At 37.5% G+C, this 13,930-nt stretch overlaps 1 protein-coding gene across 1 annotated transcript; it reads right to left on the bottom strand.

Moving 5' to 3' along the window:
- Positions 1 to 1,017: 1,017 nt before the first annotated feature.
- SDHA (succinate dehydrogenase complex, subunit A, flavoprotein (Fp)) lies at positions 1,018 to 13,396 on the bottom strand. Its single transcript, XM_009885435.1, has 14 exons — positions 13,316 to 13,396; positions 12,845 to 13,006; positions 12,304 to 12,447; positions 11,993 to 12,157; positions 10,622 to 10,770; positions 9,232 to 9,356; positions 7,801 to 7,969; positions 7,015 to 7,210; positions 6,051 to 6,222; positions 4,579 to 4,697; positions 4,086 to 4,197; positions 2,818 to 2,948; positions 2,183 to 2,296; positions 1,018 to 1,279 (listed from the first exon to the last, which is right to left on the bottom strand). Exons 3-14 carry the CDS (start codon positions 12,418 to 12,420, stop codon positions 1,193 to 1,195), a joined length of 1,656 nt encoding a protein of 551 aa, XP_009883737.1. The 5' UTR covers positions 12,421 to 12,447; positions 12,845 to 13,006; positions 13,316 to 13,396; the 3' UTR covers positions 1,018 to 1,192.
- Between the last annotated feature and the right edge of the window lie 534 nt (positions 13,397 to 13,930).

The raw sequence follows: 13,930 nt of genomic DNA, 5'->3' as shown, positions 1-13,930 counted from the left end.
GGGGGGGGGGAAGGCGCTGGAACAGCGATTTCCAGACGGTAGGAAGCAGGTAGTAGCTTATTCTGCTTTATTGAAATATGTTTTAAAGATGTATGAAACGTTATGTCAACAGTCAGGGCTCTTTCTAGAAAAAAAGCCATATCAAGATACAGTTGCCTTTTCCCCTCCCTGCCCAGGTGAGGGCTGTGCTTTGACAGGCTGCCTTTCTCCCGGGCCCTAGTGCAAGGTACAGAAACACTACACGGATGAAACATAGCATATTCAATTTTTCCAACCACCATCACCAACAAACATTCCAACATTTCAGTTCTTCCAACATTCGGTTTTTCTCCCCAACAGCCAACATTCAGCAGTTGAGAAAACAGAAAAAAAATCAAAAATTAAGAAAGGTTCTATTCAGTTGCAATCTGCATAGTTACACTTCAGTTCTCCAAGAACTGGGAGTCATTCATAGAAATACTGCTCTGTACCGATCTATGGCTGCCTTAAAAGTTACATCTTGGCGCTAAACATGGTAAGCTTTAATATTTAGGTAAGTCATCTACAAAACTGCCCTTTTGTTCCTCTGAGAGAAAAGACAGTCTAGGAAATACACAGAGGGTTCAGAAGTTCCATCGACAGTAGAGATTAGCTATTAAGATTACATTCTGTTCATATTTTGGAGGAAGTAACTGGAGTAGAAGTATCTTGTTTCCTTCAATAAAATAACAATATAACAATTCTTACAATTTTAGTTTTAGAAAAACAAAGTTGTAATTACTGGTGCATTATTTTCTTTTCTATTACTTCCTTGATTTGCATTTGGTATATCATAAAATTCAGCATCTCAATCTTGTCTAGAAGTATTGCAATGCAAAAAAAATATGGAAGTCACTATACATTGAAAATAAAAGCACTGCAATTATATACATAACAGCATATTCAAACAAATACAAATACAAGACTTCTAATCACTTTATTTAGACACATTTTGTGTTTGGCCTGTCAGTTTTGACAGATGAGTGAAAGAACATAAGCTGTCCTGCATTCCATTGTCATAATTGTACGTAAGCCACAGCAGAATACAAGCTGGAGAAAAGTTTAGTAAGCATTTGCCATTAATTGATAGTGACAATACCATTTTGATTTGCTCGTGCTATGCTTATGTACACTAACCCCCTCTGGGAGAGGACTGCAAGTTAAATGTAAGTTACTAGTATGAGCGAATAGCAGGCGGGACAGTTGAGCAGTCTTCTTCATTCAAAGTTCTGTCAATCACAGGTCTGTATTTCAAGGTAACCTAAAGTAAAAGAGAACAAAGAATTAAGACAAACCAACCTCTTGTATTTAGACAAGACAGCCTAGGCTAACAGGAAGGACCAAATAACAGGTTACTGAATGACTTAATTGATGTTAAGCTAATTTCTACATTATTCTTTTGCTTCCATAGAAAATGAACAGTTTGTAGCCTACAAGGAATACTCAAGTTCCACCAAGTCACCACTGACTGAATTCCTTAAAAACAAGGCCTGCCCAGAAGCGGTATCAGATTACTAGTTTAAAAAGGCCTTTTAGACAAAAGTAAAGTTTTGGCTAAGATTGCTAGTTCCTAGTTCTTTAAACTAGGAAAGTCTTGGAGATAGATAACTCAATGCATCAGTCAGGAGACAGAACTATGTCACTCTATCTTTCCATCTTCAGCAGCTATTCAGGAAGTAAAGCGTTCTCACTTGTCCTCAAACTAGATTCAAGGAAGCTGGAACTGGGGGAGAGAAAACCAAGAGGATTTGGAGAATAGGATACAAAAACCACCACTGAAGATTTTCATAGGGTCAGATTTCAGTTTTTTCTTTGAAATGCCATTAAAACTTTATGCTAAACACCAACAACAGGTTTTGTCACCATCAGAGGAAAAGAAAAAAGCTTCTGAACTAGACTGATACAAAAGGAAAAACAATTCCAGCTCAAATCACAAAGTCACTTCCCAAAGATTAACAGTAACTTCTCCCAGTTACACCTACTGTTCAACAACAGAATAAATGTTAAATTTTCTTTCCCTCCCCGCCTCCAAGTACAGTAAACTATATCAGGTACCTCAGACAATGACAATCATTTGCAGTATTATCATGATATCAAGAACTGTCTAAGACAGCAGCGATCTGTTGACAGCGAGAGACACACTCAAGCATGAGGCTCAACATACCTTCCCAGATGGGACATCCACATATGAAAGGGTGTGCTTTCTCCAGTGTTCTTCAAATGGCTTCCGCTGCTGGCCTTGGAGTGGCTTAGAATAGTCAAACTCATCTATCCGTAACTAAGGAGAAAATTAGGTTAGTATAGACCAGAACCTACATCTGCAAATCACTTTACAACCACATGATTAGCTGCATTCCAATTACAACTGTAACACAATGTGTCTCTTAATAACCAGCAAGCTTTATCTTACCCATGTCAAATTTTAAATACTGAGGCTTAACAAGGGCTTTAAGGTAACATTCCTTGCATAGGACAATTATTCTGCTTGAAGTCCCGTTCATGCATTCATGACCTTATTATTACTATAGTCCTGGTTTAGACCTCTCTAATCGTTCAGATGCACACATGGAACAACTCTTCTCTCAGGGTCATTACACAATGTTGTATGTATTGGTCATTTTATATATAAAAAATAAGAAGAGATAAAACAGAGCAGATGGGACCTCAAACACTACACTATTCTTAACTCAAGACTCTGAAGACTGTACTTTGAAGACATTATAACTTTTAAATAATCCACCCGAGGACACATAACAAGGAAATTCAATCCTACATCCAGGTCACAGAAAATACTTATACCTTATAGTCCTCTCTGGCATGAGCACCACGGGACTCTTTGCGAGCCTCAGCACCATAAATGGTTTGTAGGGCACAAAGCATCAGGTTTTGCAGTTCGAGGGTTTCCACCAAGTCAGTGTTCCACACAATACCTAGTAAAATATTAAAATACTATGGAAGATGTTCTACAAACAAGTTATTCCTCAATGTGCTTCTGTCCTGTTGCAGATACTTAGAATCAAACTAGCCAGTACTCAGCAATACTGAATTACTCGCTATTGCCTGCAAGGCTCAGCAATGATTTCTACACCCTAACAATTGTAATGAATCTTAGAAAAATTCAGTCGTTCTCCCATATGTCCCTGTTGCATATGTACTACTGAGACAAAATTACACCATAGCTTCTCACATGCTTTATATCATGCATACAACTCAGTCCCCATACCTCATTTCAGATCACAAGATCTGGCTAGATGGTAGCTCTTTAAGTAGATCCCTAGCAGATCCAAACAGGTCTTTACCTCCCTTCCCACCCTCAGAGAGAGGAAAAAAACCCTAAACTTGCTAGTTATACAAGGTGGTTGTTCATTTAAGTATCTCCAAGGTGGACCCAAGTTCACTTACAGGAACGTATCTTCATTTTGATCTCTACATTATAAGCTATTGTAACACTTTTCTTGACGCTTGGTGAGAGCTGCCCAAGAAAGCCATTTCTACTTTCAATGTTAGGATACAGATCCAATAGCAGTAGTCAGAGAAAAATACACAGTGCAAGTGGACAAAAAGGTACATCACCAGATCTACTTATTAACCAAGTTCTCCTAAGCTACAATGCAAGACATGGCAGTATCCGTATGCAGCGCTGTCTGCTCAGCTGAAGAACGAAAACCAAGTGTTCAAGCCTATAAATAGTCTTGCTACCCTTGTGCAACTCCCTGGCCTTTTCAGAAGATACCAAAGTTCATCTTAGTGTTTGAATAACTTCACATCATGTTCTGAGATAACAGCACTTAGTACCTTATACAGTTAAATCTGATTACAGTCTCTGCTTCTTTGAAAGAGTATGCAAGCAGAAAATGACCAGTAAGATCAAGTATCTTTCTTACTTACCGTGTTTAGCAAGTAGAGTCGTACAAAATATTTTGAAAGATTCGAAACAGTCAAAGTCTTTAGCCAAAGTTTCAAGAAACCCCTAAGGAGGTTTACAGAAGAAAAAAAAAAAAACAAAAAAACACACACTTCTCCCAGAGAGTACTCTGGCCAAGGTGTATTCTTTGCTATCAAATTACCTCTGTCAAATGTCTTCAGATGAGCCAGATCGCTATAAATTTGGCTAAGTTTTTCACAGCCTTCTTGGAGTACAGAACCAGTACGAAATACAGCAGCATGGTTTTGCATTGTCTGCAAGATAGTAAAACAAATTCAGTTTCATATGCTGCGTACGCATAATATCCCACATAGGTCTGTTAGTTCCAGAGCTTGATATAGAGCTGTTTTGACTTCAAACATGTCTGCAGCCTGAGGAAAAAAACATTCTTCTGTTCACCCCAAACAGAGGAAACCCCACTCTATTACACAGTAGGTAAACTATCCAAGAGGAGTAACTGTGAAAGGAAGAAGAAACCAACAAAACCGATACAGCATTTGCTGCCCACACAATCTTCTCACACTGCTTTTTACTTCTGCAAAGCAAATCCTGAAGTGTACTCTGCAAAGTGACCAAACCACCTCTGCTGCTTGCACGTTCTCCCACCTTATACCTGACAGCTTCACCAGTCTTACCTTCTGCATGTTAAGTCGCACTTCTGAAGTTCTTATGGTTCCATTGGCAAATCTTAATTTGTCAAGATTAGCAACTGACTCTTCACCAGCATTTGGTTTAATGGAGGGAACTGGCTCTCCTAATAAGAAAGTTTCAGTAAGTTTAGTAGGTCGGGCTTGGTTTTGCTTTCTGGCAGTTTCATAGACTAGCAACTAGTAAGAGTCAGATTTGACTAAAACGCAATCCATTTTCTCTGAGGTGCAGGTTAACTATAACTTTCCAGAATTCCCACCAACAGTATCCATACACTTAAAAATAGAGTTCTCAGTGGAATATATGAATCACGTTATTTCCTGTGACAGTTAGTATGGAATTTATAGGTTTGGCTAAATTCTGCTATTAACTCCTTAAAAACAGCACTTGCTGCGAATTCCTCTAGACTATGGAATAAGCTTGTGGCTCCTTACCACTTTCTCCTGCACTTTCCTTGTCTCCTCACACCCAAACCTCCTACCCTCTCTTGGACCTGGTAAGGGACCAGGGAGCAGTCAGCAAGCTTGGCAGTTACACATGTGCTCTGCATCTCACCTCTAATACTGGAACCCATATGTTATTGGGTAACAAACCAAACACAGCATCTTACCAGCACACTTCTCATGTGTAGTTTTGCATTCAGACTAATAAAAACCTTCCTGCAACTTCAAACTCAAAGGAGCAACAGAAAGATCCAAATAAAAATGTGCACAAAGCCAGAGCCAACAGGCACTGCCAGATCTAAGTTGATTCCATCAGGAACCATCATTCTGTGCAGTCTGTGCATTTTGTGCAGTCAGACTGAAAAAAGAAACCATCTTATTAATTTGGACATTAAGCGATGAGAAAACAGGAGACAACTACTGGACATCAGCTGCTCTGGCAATATAACTGCCTCTTAAAATATTTTAGTGGGGTTTTGTGGGGTTTTTTGTTTTTGTTTTCTCAGCTCAGTAACTGTTGCTGGACCAGATTATTTAAGAATAATATTCAGCTTTGATAATCCCCATATAGGAAATGAGATTTTAAAACTTTTAGTATCCATTCTCTTAACACTTGCATGAGCTGTCCACCTTATAAATCAACAAGGTGGCCGCAAATTCCACTGTACAGAAGTGCCAAGTGTAAGACAAACTACATTTTAATGTAGTAGCTGCAGTGCAGGGTGTAGAGAAGTCAGTCCTCATATTCAATATTTTGTTTTGCTAATTTATGAAAAGGCTCAACTGTTTTTGCCAATAGCATTGACCCAATTCTAGATCAACTCACACAGCAAGCGTTAGTCAAACATTTGCATAGCAAAGAACATGCCTATAAAAAGCATAAACACCGATATCTGCCTTTTCTAACAAACAAAAGTCTACATCTAGCATTCTGAATTTGAATTAGGTAGCAACAACTCTTTATTGGGCAGAAATTAAATCATAAAGGCAAATGTCTCTAAAAAAGCAAGACTTACCAGGCTTGCATGTCTCTGCAATAGTAAGGGCACAGGCACGACCAAAGACTACCAAATCCAGGAGTGAGTTTGCTCCAAGTCGATTTGCGCCATGGACAGATGCAGAGGCTGCTTCCCCACAAGCATATAAACCAGGTACCACTTTATCCTCGCCATTCACATGCGTAATCACCTGTCATTTCAGACAATTAATACTCATTTCTTAAACAGTTTGTAACACTGCAAACCACCTTATTTGCAAAAGCCATGTGTATGTAAGGATGAAATGCAGGAATCTAAAGTTTGCTCCAACTAAATCCATAAATACCTTAGTTCTAAAGGGTAAGTAGCAATGCTTATATAAATACAGATGGCACTAAAACCTAAGATTTCTTCAGTTATGCTTATGAAGAGTACATGGCTCCGTTTCATCACAATTCTGCAGCAAGTCAGAAAAGCACAGGAAGAGTTTGATCTGCACACATTTCTACAGCAAAATTTTACATTAAAAAATTAACAAGTACAATACACTGAAGCAGAAAAATTCAGCTGACACCACCACACTGATTTCCAGCTAGCAGAAGTTAGAGGAATCTGCTTTAGTGTAAAGATTACGTGAGATGCAAATAATTAACATATATTAACATGAGTTACAGATTGTAATAGAGCCCTAGTTTGATCAACTACATTATCCTCAACTCGATAAACAGAAAACTGTTGTCAAACATAACAGTAACTTCCTTTTAGATGCTTCTTGGAACTCCCATCTCCAGATGGACGGGAACATGGTTCTCAAGTTATTTACAAAACCAAACTAGATCGTGTGTTTTAAGTATTCAGACATCATTATTTTAATAATATTGTTAATTTTATTCATTATCCTTACATTTATGGAACACATTGTTAATGCTTTTACATTTGGAAAGTCATTTCCTATCATTATGACTGGAAAAAAAAAATACTAGGAGTGATGAGTATTACTAACCTGTCCTTTGTAGTTAGTAGGAATACCTCCCATATTATAATGCACAGTAGGCAGAACAGGAATAGGCTCTTTAGTGACATCAACTCCAGCAAATATCATAGCTGTTTCAGAAATTCCTGGGAGACGGGTTGCTAGTTGCTGTGGTGGTAAGTGGTGCAACTGCAAGTATACATGGTCTTTTTCAGGACCACAACCCCTACCAAAAAAAAAAAAAAAAAAAAAAGTCAACATTGGAATACATAACAGCAATTCTGCAAACACCAGTAATATTTCTAATCCAATTTGTTTCATTTGTGATTTTTTTTTTTCAAAGGTTATCTGACAAAAATTAACAACTAGCTTATTTGAAAAGACTGTTAAACCTGGCTGAATTTAAGTATAATTTTCACCTCCCAGATTTCTTTTCACAATAATTCACAGTATTTAAGACTTTAAACCACAATATCTCTGCAGAAATACATAAAAATCGAAGATACTTAGTCAAGAGAACAAAGCACCAAGTTATTTCCATCGTTTGCAGTAAGAGTATATACATTAAACTTGTTTGAGCAACTGTCTCTAGATGCACTGAATTCAAACAGGAGACTCCTAACATCTTGTGTTCCCTTTCAGTTTCATTAGGAGTTAACAAGCAAAATTTCTGCCCTATGTGCAGTGTTTGGTTAACAGTTATTAAAGCTCACTCCCATGCATTATCAGGTGTTTATCAAATGAACTATTGTACTGTATACAGTCTAGTATGATTAACTATTTATTCTGCAGCTTCATTAAGAGTATTTAACTAACCTTCCTTCACGGATTTCTATGGTCATAGAACGAGACACTACATCCCTGGAAGCCAGATCTTTAGCAACAGGTGCATATCTCTCCATAAATCTTTCACCTTGACTATTAATTAGAATACCTCCCTCTCCACGGCATCCTTCTGTTATAAGGCAGCCAGCCCCATAGATACCTGTCACAAAAGAAAATACCATTAAAAGAGATATTCTCTAAACAGCTTCATAATCAGGATGACGAGGACTGACTAAACAAGGTCTTCTTAAAATAATGCAAATAAGTCACAGGGGTATATTTTATTCCACCCTAATCGTACCACTAGGAACTGTCCCCCAAGACTGCTTAGAATCAAGTATTGTTACTCCTCTCAAACACTCTTCCTGAAAGGTAAGCAAGTTGATTTGAAACACCTACAGAATCTAAAACATTAGAACTGGAAGAGATCGGCACCCATCAATATGTAAGGAGAATTTTACAAAGATTTTGTAGACCTTCAGCAATTACTTCGTTCAAGATTTTTAAGTAAACCAGAAGTCAAAATCTAAAGGCCAGTTTGCTCATCTTTGTTCCTTGTTCTCCTGCACTAAGGCAGTACAGGATGGCTTCAAATCACGTGGAACATCAGAGCTTAATCAGTTTTCTTTTCCTTTAGAGAAAGAAGGCCTACCTGTTAGCCTTCAGCACTGGTCATAAGAAAACAAAAATGCTAACCAACGTATGCACTTGATAACTGTGTTAAAAGCTACAGAATTATCACACAAGCAATGAAGCTTCTTTGACTAGAAAAGCCTTAGCTAAGTAAAACGGACATTGGATCTCTATGATATAACAATAACATTGTAAAATTAAGTGAACAATTAAAAAAATTCACCACTTATCGCAAGTTAAAACTAAGCATTTAATTAGCTACAGAAATTTCACTGTTTAGTTTGTGACCATTGCTGTCCACAGTTTAGATACTGATCCTGTGCTATAAAAACACAGTCCTAAATATATAACCTTACTTCAATTACCCCACTTCCACAAAAGATTCTAGTGTATAATTGCCTAACATTTGCATCTATCCCATTGCTCCTGTATCTAATACCAAACCCTTTAATATTTTAAAGACAAAAGGAAGCATAAGTTTAAGAGGTGCAGTGGTTTCAGCTTGGAATTCATAAAACCTGTTAGTATTGTAAAGACAGCACCTCAAAATATTTAACACTGATCTTTAAATTAGACCAGTGAGACCTTTATCATATTGTAAAACTTACTCTTAGATTTATATTCAATAGCAGCTGCAGACAAGTCTGAACACCTGTCACAAGCAACTAATGAACTAATGAAATGCTGCAGAAAAGTGCAAACTGACTTGAGCACATTTAAAACAACAACAACAACAAAAATCTTAACTCATTAAAAATAATGTTGTAAGTATTATTTCATATTCTGTACCTGTAGGATGAAACTGTACAAATTCTAAGTCTTGGCAAGGAAGACCAGCTCGTGTGACCATAGCAGTGCCATCACCAGTACTAGTATGAGCAGATGTACAACTGAAGTAAGTGCGGCCATACCCACTACAGAACACAAAAGTTGACAGAATTAGCAGGGGAGGGGGAAAAAAAAAAAAAAAAGAATCACTGACAACATATCTCTCAACTATGCTGTTTGCACAATAGTGGAAATAGAGCAGAGGGTTAACAAGCAAGATGCATGAGGTTTGCCATCTCCTGTACTAAGCTCAACCAAAAGAAAACAAAATTGGTATTGCTCAACCATATTTGAAAAACAGCTAGTGACAGAAGGTCCAAGAAAAGGAATAACAATTCCAAAGCAGGGTATTCAGGTTAGTATCAGAAGCCTTTTTGCCAGAAAAAAGTTATTTCAGAAAGTTCTCTCAATCCAATAACATTAGACTTTATTCAAACCATTACTAGCACTTTTATCAAAAATAACATTTAACAATGGTTTATACCCTCAATATGGCCCTGATTTTATATTCTTAGATTTCAAAACTTAGTTGTCTGAAATTAGACATGAAATATGAATTCTTATGTCTAAAACAAAGAGATTAGCTTCCAACGTTATTGGTAACTGCCAGTACTCCCAATTTCAGGACAAACCGTAAGAAGAACTATTAATCTACATATTGTCTGTACCTCAAAGTACACAAGTATGAAAACAGACCCAGCTTTATTTAAAGCCAAATTATGTAGGCAACCAGACAAAATATTTTTCTTTGACAGACTGAAACAGATAGGAGACTGCCATAAGCAGCAAAAAACTAATGCATATAGTATTCTAATAAACATATACAAACTTCTGCAACCAAGTAATGTTAAGTTACACTCATCTTCTGATAATTTCATCCTACAATAATTAGACTTACAATGTTGGTATCTCAATGTAATAGATTCCCCAGAATTTTGAAGAAAGCGGTTTCCTACAGGAAACTCGGAACCCTACACATATATACACACATGCTGATAACACTGCAACAATGTCTGCTTTACACAGCCCGTTTTAAAAACCTAACACCTTTTGGACCACACATACTGCTTACACATTCCAATTTATGTCATTGTTGTAGAATTCAAAGTTAGACCTCGTCCTAAATTTATACTTGGTCACAAAATTAGTATGTGCCTTCTTTCAGATGAAATGACTGAATTCAGTTATATTGCTTTTGATCAAGGTGGTGAGGAAAGATGAACATATAAATTATGTTTTTCAAGTCAACATGTCATCTCCACCCTGTGGATTCAAATACACATACAAACACATAGACTTCCAACTAGTAGCACTCTCAAGTTGCTGTCCTTCATCATAAACATTACATTACCCAGTAGCAATGACAGTGTTCTTTGCTCTAAAACGATGTATAGTGCCATCTTCTATGCAAAGGGCAATAACACCACGACATTCTCCATTTTCCATAAGTAGGTCCAGAGCAAAATATTCAACGAAGTAGCTTGTATCGTATCTTAGAGACTGGAAGAAAATAAAAAAAAGGAACTTTAAGAAAAATCAGAAACCAAAGTAAGTCTCCTCAAACCGGTCAATGCATATAGGCTGTTATCAGGATAAACCCCACCCCCACCAACTCTCAGGGAAGTCTGTTTCCTCACAAATTTTTTATAAAATTTGCTGGTGAATCTGTTCTAGCTTAGAGATACAAATAGTAACCAAACCACTTAATTCTGAGAATTCATTGCTAGCCAGCAAGACTTGTTATTTCCCCTCTGTATTTGGCAACGCTTCAGTCAGCTGTTGTGCTTGATACATGTACAAGCACGTTTTACTCTCTCATACGTTTCTTTCTCTCACAGAGAAGCAGAATACATCTCCGGGAGCCTAGTACACCAGTGGAAGCCACGGGCATCAAGTCAAACATTCTTTCATGCCCTCAAGGATCAGACCAGTGTTTGGCAGCACTGAGCACCTGTATTGCAGCAGCATATATAGTGTTACCCTGAAGGAGAGCAATTAGCTAGCTACTAAGTAAATAAATAAATAAAAAAACCCCATTAGTTACTAGGTACTTCATTTCAGCTTTCAAGTAGCTTACTACCATTTTAAAATAATCAAATCTTTCTTCAATTATGGTTTGTACAATTTATAGGAACAGATGCTGGAACACTTGTCGCTTACTTGCCATAGAGCAAGCTCAGAAATGCACAGTCAGCCTTCATGCATTTACACCTCTTGTTTCCCCCTGCTCCCTGTTTGAAGACAAGTGGAAGAAAACATTGCCTTGCACCTTTTTTCAGAGTTCCGCAACGCTGCTGTGTTAGGGTTTTTGAAAAAAGGGTTTCTGTGAAGGTTTACATATATTCTCTTTGGGTCTAGTTAACAGACACAGAAGTATTAACAGTGAAGAACTATTCCAGACCACAGAGCTAACAGGGTATATTAATTAACATCCGTTGTCTTCATGACAGCCATTATAATTATTATCTTTCAATTTATTCTATTTCTGCATATTCCTGACCAAAAAAAAAAGCATCACCTAGGCTACATCCTTCCACATTGCTTCAGGAAGGAAGGAAAGCCAGAATCATTATCAGTCATTCCCCTGGATTCCTTATTGGTATGTGAACAGCTACACATTTTGATTGTTTGTTTTTTCTTCAAACTTGGGGGAGGATAAAATAATAATAATTAACTGCAAAAATACAAAACCCCAAACCAAGTTTACTTCACAGCTGCTTACCCTGCCATACAGAGTATGTAAGAGCGAGTGTCCTGTCCTATCTGCAACACAACAGCATCTGTGAGCCTGTCCTCCTTTTCCAAACTGAAGACTCTGTCCACCAAATGCACGCTGATAGATTTTTCCTTCTTCAGTTCTGCTGAATGGCATCCCGTAATTTTCCAGCTGTTGAACCCAAACGCAAGCATCAGAAACTCGTGTACACAACAATCGAACAAGTTATTTCACTATGTTCCTAGTAAGGAGTTCTCTCTGGAAGCTAGTCTGTGTTATAAATACTTAGAGCTGACATCATTTCCATTGGGTCTCACCTCTATCACCGCAGCTGGGGCTTGCTCAGTCATGTAGTGTATGGCATCCTGGTCACCCAGCCAATCAGACCCCTTCACTGTGTCATAGAAATGCCACCTCCAGTTATCGTCCTCCATGTTTCCCAGAGCAGCATTGATCCCTCCCTGAAAATGAAAATCCATTTTCCTGGAATTATATTACTGAAATACAGTTTTAGCAGGTTTTCATCATTTCTGTTAAAAATCATTTACCACTTATGCCTCTGTGTACAAGAAATACAGTAAAGTCAGATTAAACGTGGCTGTGAAAAACGTGTGCAATTTATCAGTTTTACAATGGCTCTTGTTCTGTGTAACACAATGAATTGCAAAGTTACATTGAATGCAGTGAAAAAGCACTGAATAAAATCTAAACATATATTACCCTCCAAAATAGTTTCAACTAAATACACAATGTTTATAAAAGGAAGCGTGGCCTTGAAACATGATGTTCATGTGCACATCCAAATCAGATTTCTGACAGCAGGCTTTTTTTAAACATTTGTTCTACCTCATTTCTTACCTGTGCAGCAACAGTATGAGACCTGGTGGGAAACAGCTTGGTAACACATGCTGTATTAAATCCAGCTTCTGACAAACCAAATGCAGCCCGCAGACCTGCTCCTCCTGCACCCACAACAACTGCATCGAATTCGTGGTCCACTACTGGATACTGTGTAGAAATCTGGAAAAACAAATCAGTTTGTTATGATCCCAAATATTTCAAGCCAGGTCAAACTTAAGTTTCATGGAGACACAAGCAACATAGGTTTAATGTTCTTAATAAACTTTTGCAGCAAACGTTACACCTGTTATATATGCTACTGGATGGAAACTATCATTAAAAAAAGTCATGCATTTCAGCAACTCAATCTCACTATGTACTTGAACACAACACTCCACTAAACACCAAGTATCTGGTTGTTTTGTGTCTCTCAAGCATTAAGTGTATTATCCAACCTGTTACTTAAGACATAAAGAAGTACAAACGTACCGAATCAGAAACCTTCGTAGAAGCATTCTTCTTTCCATAGACTGTGAAGTGCAAGTTGCGTGCAAGAGTCTGGCATGCCGCTGGCCACTATGGAAAGAAGTCAAGACAACTATTATGGAAAAAAAATGTTTCCACAAGGAAGACTTTCAACATTCTTGGCTACCCTACATTTATAAGAAACCTTTACTTACCAATTATTATTCAAGAATATTATATCAATGTATTTTAGAGCTACATGCAACAAAGTTCTGGCTTTCCTATATTCATACCCAGAAAAAAATTAAAAAAAAAAAGAGGTTTTTTTGACTGGATGAGAGAACAGCTTGTAAGTAATAGGACGTCACAGACTTATCTGTTATTTACTTCACCAACAATAACCAGTCTCTCAGACCTATCTGAGGCTGGACTGACAGAAGAATGTTTGCAATTAATGCTGTAGCATTACTGCATTTTTTCATAAGTAAATAAAGACGAAGACAATTTTACAGGAATTCACGGGAAATAACAGAAGATACTTCTCATATCAAGCAACCCTGAGAATTTGAATGATTTTGCCTGGTCAAAAGTAATGAAGATTAAAAAAAAAAAAAATCAGGAAGTAGGAAAAGCCATTCC

The sequence above is a fragment of the Charadrius vociferus genome, unplaced genomic scaffold, assembly GCF_000708025.1.
Source record: "Charadrius vociferus isolate BGI_N301 unplaced genomic scaffold, ASM70802v2 scaffold174, whole genome shotgun sequence".
In the NCBI taxonomy this organism is placed as follows: domain Eukaryota; kingdom Metazoa; phylum Chordata; class Aves; order Charadriiformes; family Charadriidae; genus Charadrius; species Charadrius vociferus.
This window is presented reverse-complemented; position numbering and strand designations above follow the sequence as displayed.

Bases quoted from the DNA above. Each gene is read 5' to 3' on its own strand.
- SDHA (XM_009885435.1), bottom strand. From the start codon at position 12,420: ATGGAGGACGATAACTGGAGGTGGCATTTCTATGACACAGTGAAGGGG. The intron at 4,698-6,050 runs GTAAGTCTTGCT...CTTTCTTATTAG, and splicing joins TGCAGAGACATGCAAGCCTG to GAGAGCCAGTTCCCTCCATT. The intron at 2,949-4,085 runs GTAATTTGATAG...ATATTTTACTAG, and splicing joins TCTGAAGACATTTGACAGAG to GTATTGTGTGGAACACTGAC.